The 10,976-nt window shown below is 41.2% G+C and overlaps 1 protein-coding gene across 5 annotated transcripts in view; it reads right to left on the bottom strand.

Moving 5' to 3' along the window:
* Positions 1 to 6,659: 6,659 nt before the first annotated feature.
* OLFM3 (olfactomedin 3) overlaps positions 6,660 to 10,976 on the bottom strand; it is a 60,204-nt gene continuing 55,887 nt past the window's right edge. For all 5 annotated transcript variants that reach the window (XM_080602494.1, XM_080602492.1, XM_080602495.1 and 2 more), the window contains 2 exons: positions 9,508 to 9,614; positions 6,660 to 7,993 (listed from right to left, as the gene is read on the bottom strand). In XM_080602494.1, the coding sequence (XP_080458620.1) occupies positions 7,316 to 7,993; positions 9,508 to 9,614 (785 nt within the window). In that variant the 3' untranslated portion in view covers positions 6,660 to 7,315. The remainder of the gene's footprint in view (positions 7,994 to 9,507; positions 9,615 to 10,976) is intronic.

Below are 10,976 nucleotides of genomic sequence, written 5' to 3'. Positions count from 1 at the left end.
CTGTCACGCTTTCTTCCTTGTTTAGCCTGGTGAACAGATGCTTTTGTATATACTTTGGTGGTGAGGTTTGTGCTCTGAACTGAAGGGCGCTAGTCTAGACATATAGAGGCCTAAAATAGATGTAGGTTCCCACTGTTCTTTCCCAAACCATATGGACAGCATTGTGGGTCAGTGCAGGACTCCACTAAGGGCTGTGAGCTAGGTTATACCCATCCCTGACACTGTCACTGTGGGAGCTTCTTGGTTGGATAAAATGCCCTGGGCTGTGATTAATCCTTGTTATGAGCGAGGGAAGCTGGTAAAGTCCAGCAGCGCTGGAGTTGCTGTAATTCAGTCTGTAGGAAAGACAGGCCTTTGCAGGTATGCAAAGTAAGGGCAGCGTCAAAGTAGTCACATATTGCACCCTTTGGATTTCTTCCACATGAATGAAATAAAAAAACCTCCTTATAGAAGTGGTATTCTTTCTTCAGAAATCACTTAGAGCCTGTTATTAATGGTGGGCACATGGTAGTCATGAGCTAACTGGCTGCTTGTGCAATACATGCTGCTGAGACTGAAAGTGTCGAGTTAAAAATATTACCTTGCTGGTGTGCAAAGACATCTTTGCAAGGCTGAAAACATAGGAAAAGCCATTAAAAATCAGTGTAAGTGCAGGAACTGAGCTTGGGCAGAGGTATTTGATTCTTCAGATGAATGGTATGCTGACTTGAGATACAGGAAATCTAACATCAACTCTTGGTGAGCCAAAGAAACCTTATTAGGTTTAGCTTAAGCTTAGAAACCTTATTAGGTTTAGCCTAAGCTTAGTTCATCTTAGGCTGAACTGCTCTCTGTCCAAACTGCTCAGTCTGGAGAATGAGATTTGTAAAAATGTTCTTTCCTCCCTGAAGGTGTGGGAAGCTTGGTTAATTATTGTCTGTGTATTGCCTTACAGTCCTGAGGAGGTGGCTAAGAAATGCCTGCTGTGCTCAAGAGCTGTAGGAATGAGTTAAAGCTGTTCTTCTGTGCACTTTAAAAGGCACTTGTCTCTTGAAATCCTGAGAAACCATTAGTCTGTTATGTCCTTCAAGGTGACAATAATCCCAGTTTACCCAGATGAGGGAAGGCTGAATAAATGGCCTGTCTGCATGCTGTGACACAGAGTTGGAGCTTAACGCGAAAGGCATAAGCGTCTTTGACAGGATGCACACTCAATTACTGTGACGCCTGATGTCCTGGAGATGGAAGTGTTGCTGACCACCTTGAGGGTGTGATCCAGAAGGGAGAAAAGGAGGTTTAGCCTGCTCTGGTGAAAGATGATTCTAATTTAATTTCTCACCATTGCAGACATGAAACAAAATATTTCCTTAGAAATAAATAAAAGGGAAGAAAGCTATCTTGAATCTGTTCAAAATTATTTCTTTACAGCAGCCCATGATATACAATCAGTACTGCTTGTAGGCACTTTTATGGGCACAGTAGATCTAAACTTTACATAACTGGGAACATAAATTTAGGCCTTCTCCAGATGAAGCTTGCTATGCTATAAACCTTTTGTGCAGTTTGAGTTCTATCTAAATAACCCTTCATTAAAATTCACACTGCAAGATGAGAGGGGTTGGGGAGGTTTAAGTGAAGATCAAGAAGATTAGAATAGAACAAACAGAAGAGAAAACTACAAAGAAAAATAAGCTGGAGTGGTTTGTGCATGTGGCTGATGTTGTGTGAGGGAAATTAAAAGAATGACTTTAAGAAGTTGAAGAAAATCAAAGGAGCGACACAATTCAGTAATACAGTATGGTACATTTCTTTTAAATTACTTTAAAACAACAACTTGCTGTATAGTCATTTTTGTCTCCAGTTGTTTTTCATGCTGTCATCTTTCAAACTACATGTATATCTTTACATAAAGGATGTATAGCAGTTGACTCCTATGTACGCAAAAATCCATTTTCCTTATGCTTCCAAACTCAAAGCAGTGAGACTCAAAGCGATCAGATCCCTGGGGCAGAAGAGTTCTTCTCCATGTACACCCAGACTGCATTGACTTGGCGTAGGAATGAGCGGCTGCAGATTGACTGCACCTATCCAAGCAGCCCTGGGCTCAGCCCTGTGCATCTGCAGAAGGGAAACTCATCCATTGCTAGCCAGTGTGTAAGTGCTCCACTGCACAGTTCCCGAGGAAAATGGCATTTCTGTACAGAGGATGCAAAGTTGGGGGGCGGGATGCAGCTGATCTAAATGTTACCTACATTTGTGGTAGCCTGTGCTTAAGACTGCCATTTTGGGAAGAAAAAATCCTGAAGAAGCTTTGCTTCACTTTGATGGCCGAAAGGCTTCTGCATTGTAATTTTAATCAAGTGGTCTGGTGGAATAGATACAGGCAGACTCCACAGGCTCCGCTGCTACTGCTCAGCTGGCAAGCTGTGCGTATGAGTCTAGCAGAAACTTCTAAAGGTGATTTTCCCCACTCCTTCAATCTCAGCGATAGACAGACATCATCCTGAGTCTTTAAGAAGTTGAACACTTTTATGATAAGCTTCTGCAATCCCTATTGATATGGAGATCAATAAACATGATTTGTATTTTAAGAGCAAATATTTCTTCCACATGCTGTTTCAGGGGGAATACATATTTTGATATTTGGGGCCAGTCCCTACATTTATGAATAATCCCTACTGACTTGGATGAGAGCTGGCCACTGCAGCAAGGATATGTCCCTTGTGTCCCTAGTCTGATCAGATGGATGGTCTGTTTGCAGTGTGGAGAAAACTGCACGTCTCATTTTCGTGAATCTGCAGTTGCATCTATCTAATCAACACAGTATGTCTCCTTCCTAGATCCCCAGCAGGAGCCATACTGCACAAAACTTTTGTTCGTGGATAGTCTCTGGAACATGGTGTTGGGTAACTGTCTCCTGTTTCCCAGTAACTGAATGTAGAAACCCCTGTAATAATGAGCTTTGCATAATCTGTGGGGGAGAATAACTTTATTAATGAACAGTTCAAGGATAAATTTATAGTTAGGTTATTTGCTTGCATATTGATGCACGTGTGTGGTCACGTGTGGGAGAATTGCTGAGGAAAGCTCAGCTTAGAGAATGGGCTTTGCTTTTCTTTTTGGCGATAGGATTCTCTGTTCTTAGTGAGGCAGAGGTTTCACGCTAAGCTGTACGGCGTGTGGAAGTTGCTGTGCATGCCTGAGGCCCTATATGAGCTTCTGGTGGAAGGCAGCTCCTGCAGGGTGTGGCAGGGCAGGGGGCAGTGCCTGCGGCAGCACGGGCAGCCGAGATGCAGCTCTGCAGCTGCATCAGCCTATTGTGAAAAACATGCCCAGATGCTTAGCATTGCTTCCTGAACTGCAAGGGTGTAGAGTAAGACTTGCTGCAGGGAACGCTTAGATGATTTATAGGAAGATATGTTCCCATCCAAAGGATTTCCAGAAAGATTTTGACTAGCACAGAAGTCAGTACAAATCAAAACTGTTCCCTGGAAATTCTTGAACTAGAAAAGGACAAAACTTACCAGCTGAATAATTTGCTGTGAGTGGTTTGTTCATGTCTAGCTCTCCTGTTTTCTAAGCACCTGGGTATTATAACAAATTACCAGGTAAGGGATTTATTCATGCTGTGGTTTGAAACAATCCTGTTGTCTTTTGCTGTGGATCCAGCCTACTGAGCTGAGTGACAGCTAGTGCCCCGAGCTGTCTAGAAATATTCTCAGTTATAAGTTTTTATTTTATTATTATTATTTTAAATTAAATATCATATTTTGCTAGTAGTGATGAGAGTGGTAAGTAGGCTCCAGGGTCACTGCCAATGCTCTGGTTAATGCACTGTGACAGATAGGAGCAGCTGAGCAGCCTGCCTATGTAACTATAAACCTCATAGTTACTCGCTGGGACGAGCTGCCGCAAGGGACTATAAGAGATGATTACTGTTCAGGGAGCCTTCTCTGTGGAGAGTTGTTGTACCCGTTTTGTCATGGGGAATGGTTAGCCCGTTGCAGGGAGGAAGCTGCGGGCCTGGCAGTATGCATCATTCGCAGCCCTCAGGTTCCCTGGGAGAGGCATGCATGGGGCACCGCAGGCGTCCCTGCTGCCAGCCACATGGCTCTGCCAAGTGTAAGGATTGTGTCTGAGGTGCAGAAAGGACACGGTCCTTTTACATGCTTATCCCTTGAAGCAGGAAGCTGTGATTTGTCACTAAGTCAGTAAAATAGGCTCTACAACTAACTTTCCAGTGTTTAAAGAGAGTTTTTTTTTTCTAAAGTATCAGTACCTCCAACAAACAGCCTATGCTTCAATTATATGAATAAAAGTTTACTTTGATATGTAGGTTTCTGCTATATTACAAAGATTTTCTGTTTGTGCTGCTCAGTTATGAAAGCAGAGTTTGTAACACTTAAATTTGCACATATTAAGGCATGGTGTTTGCAGCCTTTGTGGAATATGACTTTGGAATTTCCTGTGTGGAAAAGACATTCAGATCAATGCAGATTCATAGAAAAATGAGCGCTTCCTAGCAGGAAGCAGTGCTACTTCCCTGGTAGCATGCCACCAGGTTTTGTTGTGTTGATGCTGTGTAAGCTGTTATTTCGTGTTCAAAGGTATTGGAATCCAGCCCGCTGTTACTAATTTAGAAGGGCAGGATTTCTTTAGGTACGATATCTATGCTTTAGTGCAGCAGTTTCATCAGTAAGACAAATAGCCCTTCAGAGGTGCTTTTCTTACCCATATCCAGCACCCTTCACTCATCTCTTTCCTTCCTTTGACTGATAGGAGTGTAGACATGTTGCTGTTTAAATTGCTAACTAAATGAGATTAATCCTACTGTAAGAAACATTATCAACTTGTACTAATGTATGTATGATAATTACACTTTATGAAAATTTCATAAGCAAATATGGTAGTGACATTTTTTTTTTCAGATGTGTTTATTAATGTTAGAAAGGAAGTTTAATTTCTCCCTAAATGTCTTGGGAGCACTGTATTTTCAAAATCTGTTTTGCTGAAGTTACTCTATGAGGAGGAAAGATTCGTGTTTGTTTTAGGGCTTTTGATTAAAAATCTGAAGATATTTCATTTTGATAAAACATTCCTGTATGATATAAAATACCTTTTAAATCAGCAGTTATGTACACTTTCACATGCTGCAGAAGAAGGCTCGTTGTCAAGACAGGAAAGTGTGGTACCAGCAAGTGGGTACAGGAGCGTAGGGGTTTAACCTGTCTGTTTACCTGGGCTCTGTCTCCACTGTGAGTGATTTTAAAGGATAACAGCGATTGTTTTAGCAAGGTAGGAGAGTAACTTCTCTCTCGTCCTGTTGTAATGTACTTGTTGTTGTTCCCCTGCTTTATCAGTTCTTGAAACCTCACAGGTGTTTTTTTGTTTTGCAACCAGTATGAAAAACAAGGCAATTTGTTATTCAGCTCCACATGGGCTTATATTATAAAGCAGATTTGTTAGTGTATATACAATATATATTTACAATAATGAAAACAGTGACGAGACTTAAGGTGGTCTCAGCTGGTATATTGGAAAAATCAACAAATCAAATGGCTTCAAAATAGATCTGGCAAAAATATCGGTGCATTTAATTTTTTTCTTCTTAAACTGAAACACTTTTGTATGTGTTTTTGCTTTTCTATGAGCCCAGTTTCAAAGGGTTTAAAACAGGAAAAAAGGAGAATCTCAGGTTTTGTGAGGAACAAAGCTTTTCATGCTTTCAGACACCCATCCCTCTGCCTTATGTGACAGCTCAGTTTAAGAACTAGTATAGACATTTTATTAATGTTAGTTTTTTTCTGTACATGTCAAAATAGGTAAATAGCACCTCATTCTTTTTCTTCAACAGAATACCTCCCCCACCCCCCAAATTTCCAATGAAATATGGGGCAATCTTCTTTCTTTCTTCCTCAATAAAATACCCCTACCCTTCAACTTCTAATGAGAGAGTGCAGCAAGCCACATAGCCACCACGTTACTCTCATTTGCCAGAAAGCAGCCACAGCAGTGACGCCAACTTTTTGCAGAGATGTTTGGGTTTTGCTAGCAGTAATATCACTGCTTATGGTTACAGCTAATACCTTTAAGAAACAAGTATTTCTGGAAGCTATCAGGTGTCACACTGATCACTTGAACCTTTTCCTTTGTATTTTCTTCCTAATTACTGTCATCCCAAAAAATCCTTCATCAACAGATAAATGTTCTTCTATTATGAATACAAAGATGGGCAGACGAAGGAAAGCAACTTGTCTTCTAGCACTGTTCTGCGCTGCCCCAGAACAGTGCGAGTGTGGTACGTGCTCCCATCCCCAGGCCGGGGGCATCGTCAGCAGCCCACTGTCAGGTTCAGTTTTCCAAGGCCCAGACCAAGGAGTGAGCATAAAGGAAAGAAAATAGTGGGAGGGAAGAGCAGGAGAAAAAAACAGAGCTTGCAGGGTGGTGAAAATTGGACAGGGTGAACAGTCGTAAAGCTGGGATTGGTGTGAGACTTCAAAACTGCAAATTTGCCAGTAAGCACCAATGGTGAGTAAGAAGGGATCTACCAAGCAAAGCTGAGAATGGGGATCATGCACCTGAGAAACTATTGATCTGTCTTTCTGAGAAATAACAACCTTTTCTCAGATTTACCACTTTCAACTGACCCATAGCCAGAACTGCAATTAAGCTTCAATATATTTTATAAAAAATAGTACTTAGTTTACTTTCACAGAAGTGAAGAGATACAATTGCACAATGGTGGTTACAATGGTAGAAATACATACTGTTGATAAAATGTTTGCAAGAGATTTAAAAACATACTATACAGCACCACATCTGAAATTGGTTGATGGCAAAATGAGTCATACTCCATGTTCATGTAAATTAAATTCCTAAATCTTTCCTTTAGAATAAAAAAAAAAAATACAGTGTGCAATATGTCTGCTACTAAAATGTTTCCTGATGTTGAACAATAGATTAAAATCAAAAATGAGGTAAAAAAAAAAAAGACATTCATGCATTTAAGCCACCATTAGTCTCTGACTCTACAATAAGGCAGATCATAATCTTTTTAAAACTGTCTTTAGCCACTTAAATCCTTCTTAGTGCTTTCACAATAAGGTCCATCAAGACCTTGTAGAATCATGAGTTAAGATGCTTTTATGTCCAACAGGTCATTTTTGACAGGCTCAGCCATATTTGAAATGCATTGTGTAGTACAAAATGTTGCTTTTCCTTAATGGAAAAAGGAAATGTAAATTAAAAGGAATAGAGAGAGATGAAGGCTTTAGAATTTATCACAAATGACACTGCGTTGAGGGGGGGAGGTGAGGGAAAGGAAAGGGAAAGAGAATTATGTGTCATCTTCAGTCTTAATGACGTGGAAAAGGGTGACATTAAACAGGACTTGATGTCCGTTATTCCAGGCATAGAGAGCTCTATCCCTTGCATTGTAGTCAAGCATGGATATATGAAAATACTGATTATGGAAAGGAATGTCTGTGTATTCGTAAGTGGAGGTTTTGGTGGAGTAAGAGTAGTAGACCTTGGCTCCTGTTAGGTGAGAGTTAGTAACATACAAGGTGCCACAGATCATGAAGGATTCTCCAGCGCTTCTCTTTGGGTAGCCTGTGCTCCAGCTCTTCAGCACCTCCAGCGTGTCTTGGTTTAGCTGGCTGATGACAATGTTGCCTGCATTCTGGTTGGTGGCATACACAGCCCATAGCCCAATCTCATCTGCCATCAGGTCAATATCAGAAAAGCCACCCCAGGTGTAAGGGTAGACATTGTGAAAGCCGGCATACTCGAGGCTACGCTGTGCAAGCACCCGCCCAGTGTCAAAGCTGTATTTGATGATGATGTTGCTCTGATACTTGTTGAAATAGAGGGAGCCATTGTAGACAACATGGTTGGTTCCTGCCCATTTGAATGGAAGGTTGTATGTCCGTGATTCAGCCCCACTGACGAAGTCTGCAATTGATTTATATTCGCGGACAATTTTATTGTTAGTGTAACTGTCCATGTACCACACCTGGAAAGAAAACAAAGTTTGGAAGTGAACACCTGGAACACAGTCTGTGGCACATGATCATGATATGGCATGATGGATACATTGCCAAAAAAGACAGAAAAAGGTTTTGGGTGTGCAGCAATCTATCAAAGTACAATAGTGTCCACCTTCCTGTTAAAAAGACATTGAGGAACTCTTGAATTTCTAAATCAAAACTTACCTATACAAGTGAACTCTTAGGGAGACTGTTACAGCTGCAGTGCCTGCAGTTATTTAATGTTTGGGTCTCTGCTATATGGGACTTGCTGAAGATATTCTCAGAGACCAATAATTAAGGAGAGAGGTGGAAAGGGCATGTGAGCTATGCTTGGTTTTATGCTTAGAAATACGCTTGGCTGAATTTTCCTCAGTTGAATCTTTGACCAGTGAAAAATGGTGCACAAAACCAAATGTAATAGCAATGAAACCAGTAAAGTTTGGGAACCATTTTTTCCCTTAAAACAAAAGAAAACAAATTCACTTTTTATTTAACATTCTGTATCCCCCATTTTTCCCTTCATGTATTTTGTCTTTTCTCCAGCTAGTTCCTCTCAGAGGAAAAATCAGATCCTGACTAACAAAAGAGCAGAGCAATTTCTGCAGACATTTTTGCGCAGATTTCAAAAGCCCTGTTAACACACTATTTGCATGGACACCAGCACAGCTCCCCATCTTCCTGCTAGCTGAGATCCTGCAAGGAATATGGTTTGCTGCTTTACATGGTGTGCATGGGGCAGCCTGTGTGCTGCTCTGAGAGGGTGGCACTGGGGCAGCATGGAGAGGGCCTGTGCTGAGGACTATGGAGCAGCCCTACGGGTGCTGAGGTGGCAGGAGAGACTTCTCAGACAGCACTGAACAGTGTCTGCTGCTCTCCCAGAGGCAACCGAGACTGCTGGAGGCAGCAGCAAAATGGCGTGGACACGGTGGGTAGGAAAGAGCTGCATGTGAATCTTTAGTTATCACCATTTGTACGCTGCCTTTCCTATCGGCTGTGATTTTTGTTGTTGTTGTTCAAAAGATTAACCTTTTGGATCTCACAGGAACGAAACCTACTGTTTTGACTTCAAAAGCCCTTTGAGGAAGGGCGCACCTCTATAAAGATGTGTCCATTTGGGATCCTATCACAGATTGAAACAATAACATAGCTTGCATCTGAGGAGGTCAGTGGTCTGAAGACCACTTATTTGGGGCTTAATCCTGTGATTTTTGACTGTCGCGTGTTATGGGTTATGCTCACTGGTGAAAGTGTTGATGTTTCTGTTAAATTACTTAGGTTCTTAAAGAGCCAAGGTCAATAAAATGATAGAGAGAGAGAAAAAAAAGTGTAGCCATTTCAGATGGATGTTATCCCTAAACAATGTAACGAAAGGGCACAAATGTGCTCAGGCATCTTCTCTCTTTGGACATTTCCTAGATGGAAAATCTCTTTTTAAAGATTTAAATCAAGCAAGTAAATCTGTAAAAGAACCCAAAGATATTTCAGCGCCTTAACATACTCGGTTGTTTTTCTCTGATGCTAATGGATCTGTCATCCAGGCTCCAAATCGGGTTCCGGATATCTTGACTGTAATGGGGCCTGTAATTTTCATCAATTTGCCACATGCTGAAATTAGAAAAACAAATCCATTAATGCAAATAATTACACAACTCTCCTTGACATAAGACAGAGCACGAGACCAATTGCTCAAAACTAACTAGTGGCTCCAGGGGATTCAGGATTAGGTTGAGGATGGATTGTCATCTTCACTGTATGAACTTTTCTCTATTGAACAACAGTATAAATAAGTTAAGAAAAATGTTTATTTTTGTTTTTATATATTTTAAAGCACAGTCACATTTTCGGGACGTGAAAAATACAACATAGTAAAGTATCTTCCCAGCTGAAGTGAATAACATTTAATAATAAATGAAAAGACACAAAAACCGCCTTATTTTTGTCTTCAGAAAGTTCAGTGAAAAGTTAGGATTAATGGATGTTTGTTTTCCATTGATCATGATACTTTGGAGTTTCCTATTTTAAAGAATCTTTTGATAACCAATTGTAGAAAACATATTACATAATTTTTATTCAGGAATTTTCTGTAGATAGTAACACCTCTAGTTTGTGTGCCAAGTGCTGTTTTTCTACAGTGATGAACTGCAATTAGCATGGAAAGTGGAGGGCTGTATCTTACAGTGGTCAAATTCTTTTTTATTTTTAAGTGGTACATAAGTAAACTGTCTCAGAAATGGGCATTAGCTAAACTCAAACCTTTGGATGGGGCTGAAATAATTTCAAAGAAAATTATCAAAAAACTAATAGTGAATAGAAAGAAATTAAGAAAAAAAGGCATCACTCTTGAATTTGTAGTTTTAAGATTATCAAAATACAAGTGTAGCATTAGTGAATGTATGAGTTAGACTGGTACACTAATTGGGTAGCTTTAAAATACTGTATGGACATTAGTAGCGAAACGTATGCAAAGAATTTGGAACTCTGAAACCCACCATTTTTTTTTTCTAAATAAATAAACCCGCGCAGCGAACCAAAACTGGCCCATGAAATTCAGGGTCCAAACTGACAGCAGTTGAGCAGCCCATGGCAGAGGCATGGGGTGCAGGGAGCCCACCTCTGGCACACGCGTAGGAGCCCGCAACACGAGCCAGAATTGCAAATCTCACTGTGAGGGCAGCTATGTGGAGCTTGAGGAGGAAGGTGGAGCAAACAGTAATGCAGAGGCAGTTTGGCAGCAGTCATCCATCCGGTTTGGTGCAGGCAGCTGCAAAACCGTGAGTTTTGCTGAGGCCCAGCGGAGCAGTCACCCCAGCGAGTGCTGTGAGCATCCTGCAGGAGTACGGCTGTGTCTGTGTCCCTGTGTCTGTGCACTCGGGCAGGCTTTCTCAGCTGTCTGTGGCAGGTTGTGGGGAGCAGCATGTGCCCACCTGTCTGGCAGGAGAGGTGTACGAGCAGGCAGTGGGCTCGCAG

This window comes from Anser brachyrhynchus, assembly GCF_964034855.1.
Source record: "Anser brachyrhynchus genome assembly, chromosome: 8".
Classification (NCBI taxonomy): domain Eukaryota; kingdom Metazoa; phylum Chordata; class Aves; order Anseriformes; family Anatidae; genus Anser; species Anser brachyrhynchus.
This window is presented reverse-complemented; position numbering and strand designations above follow the sequence as displayed.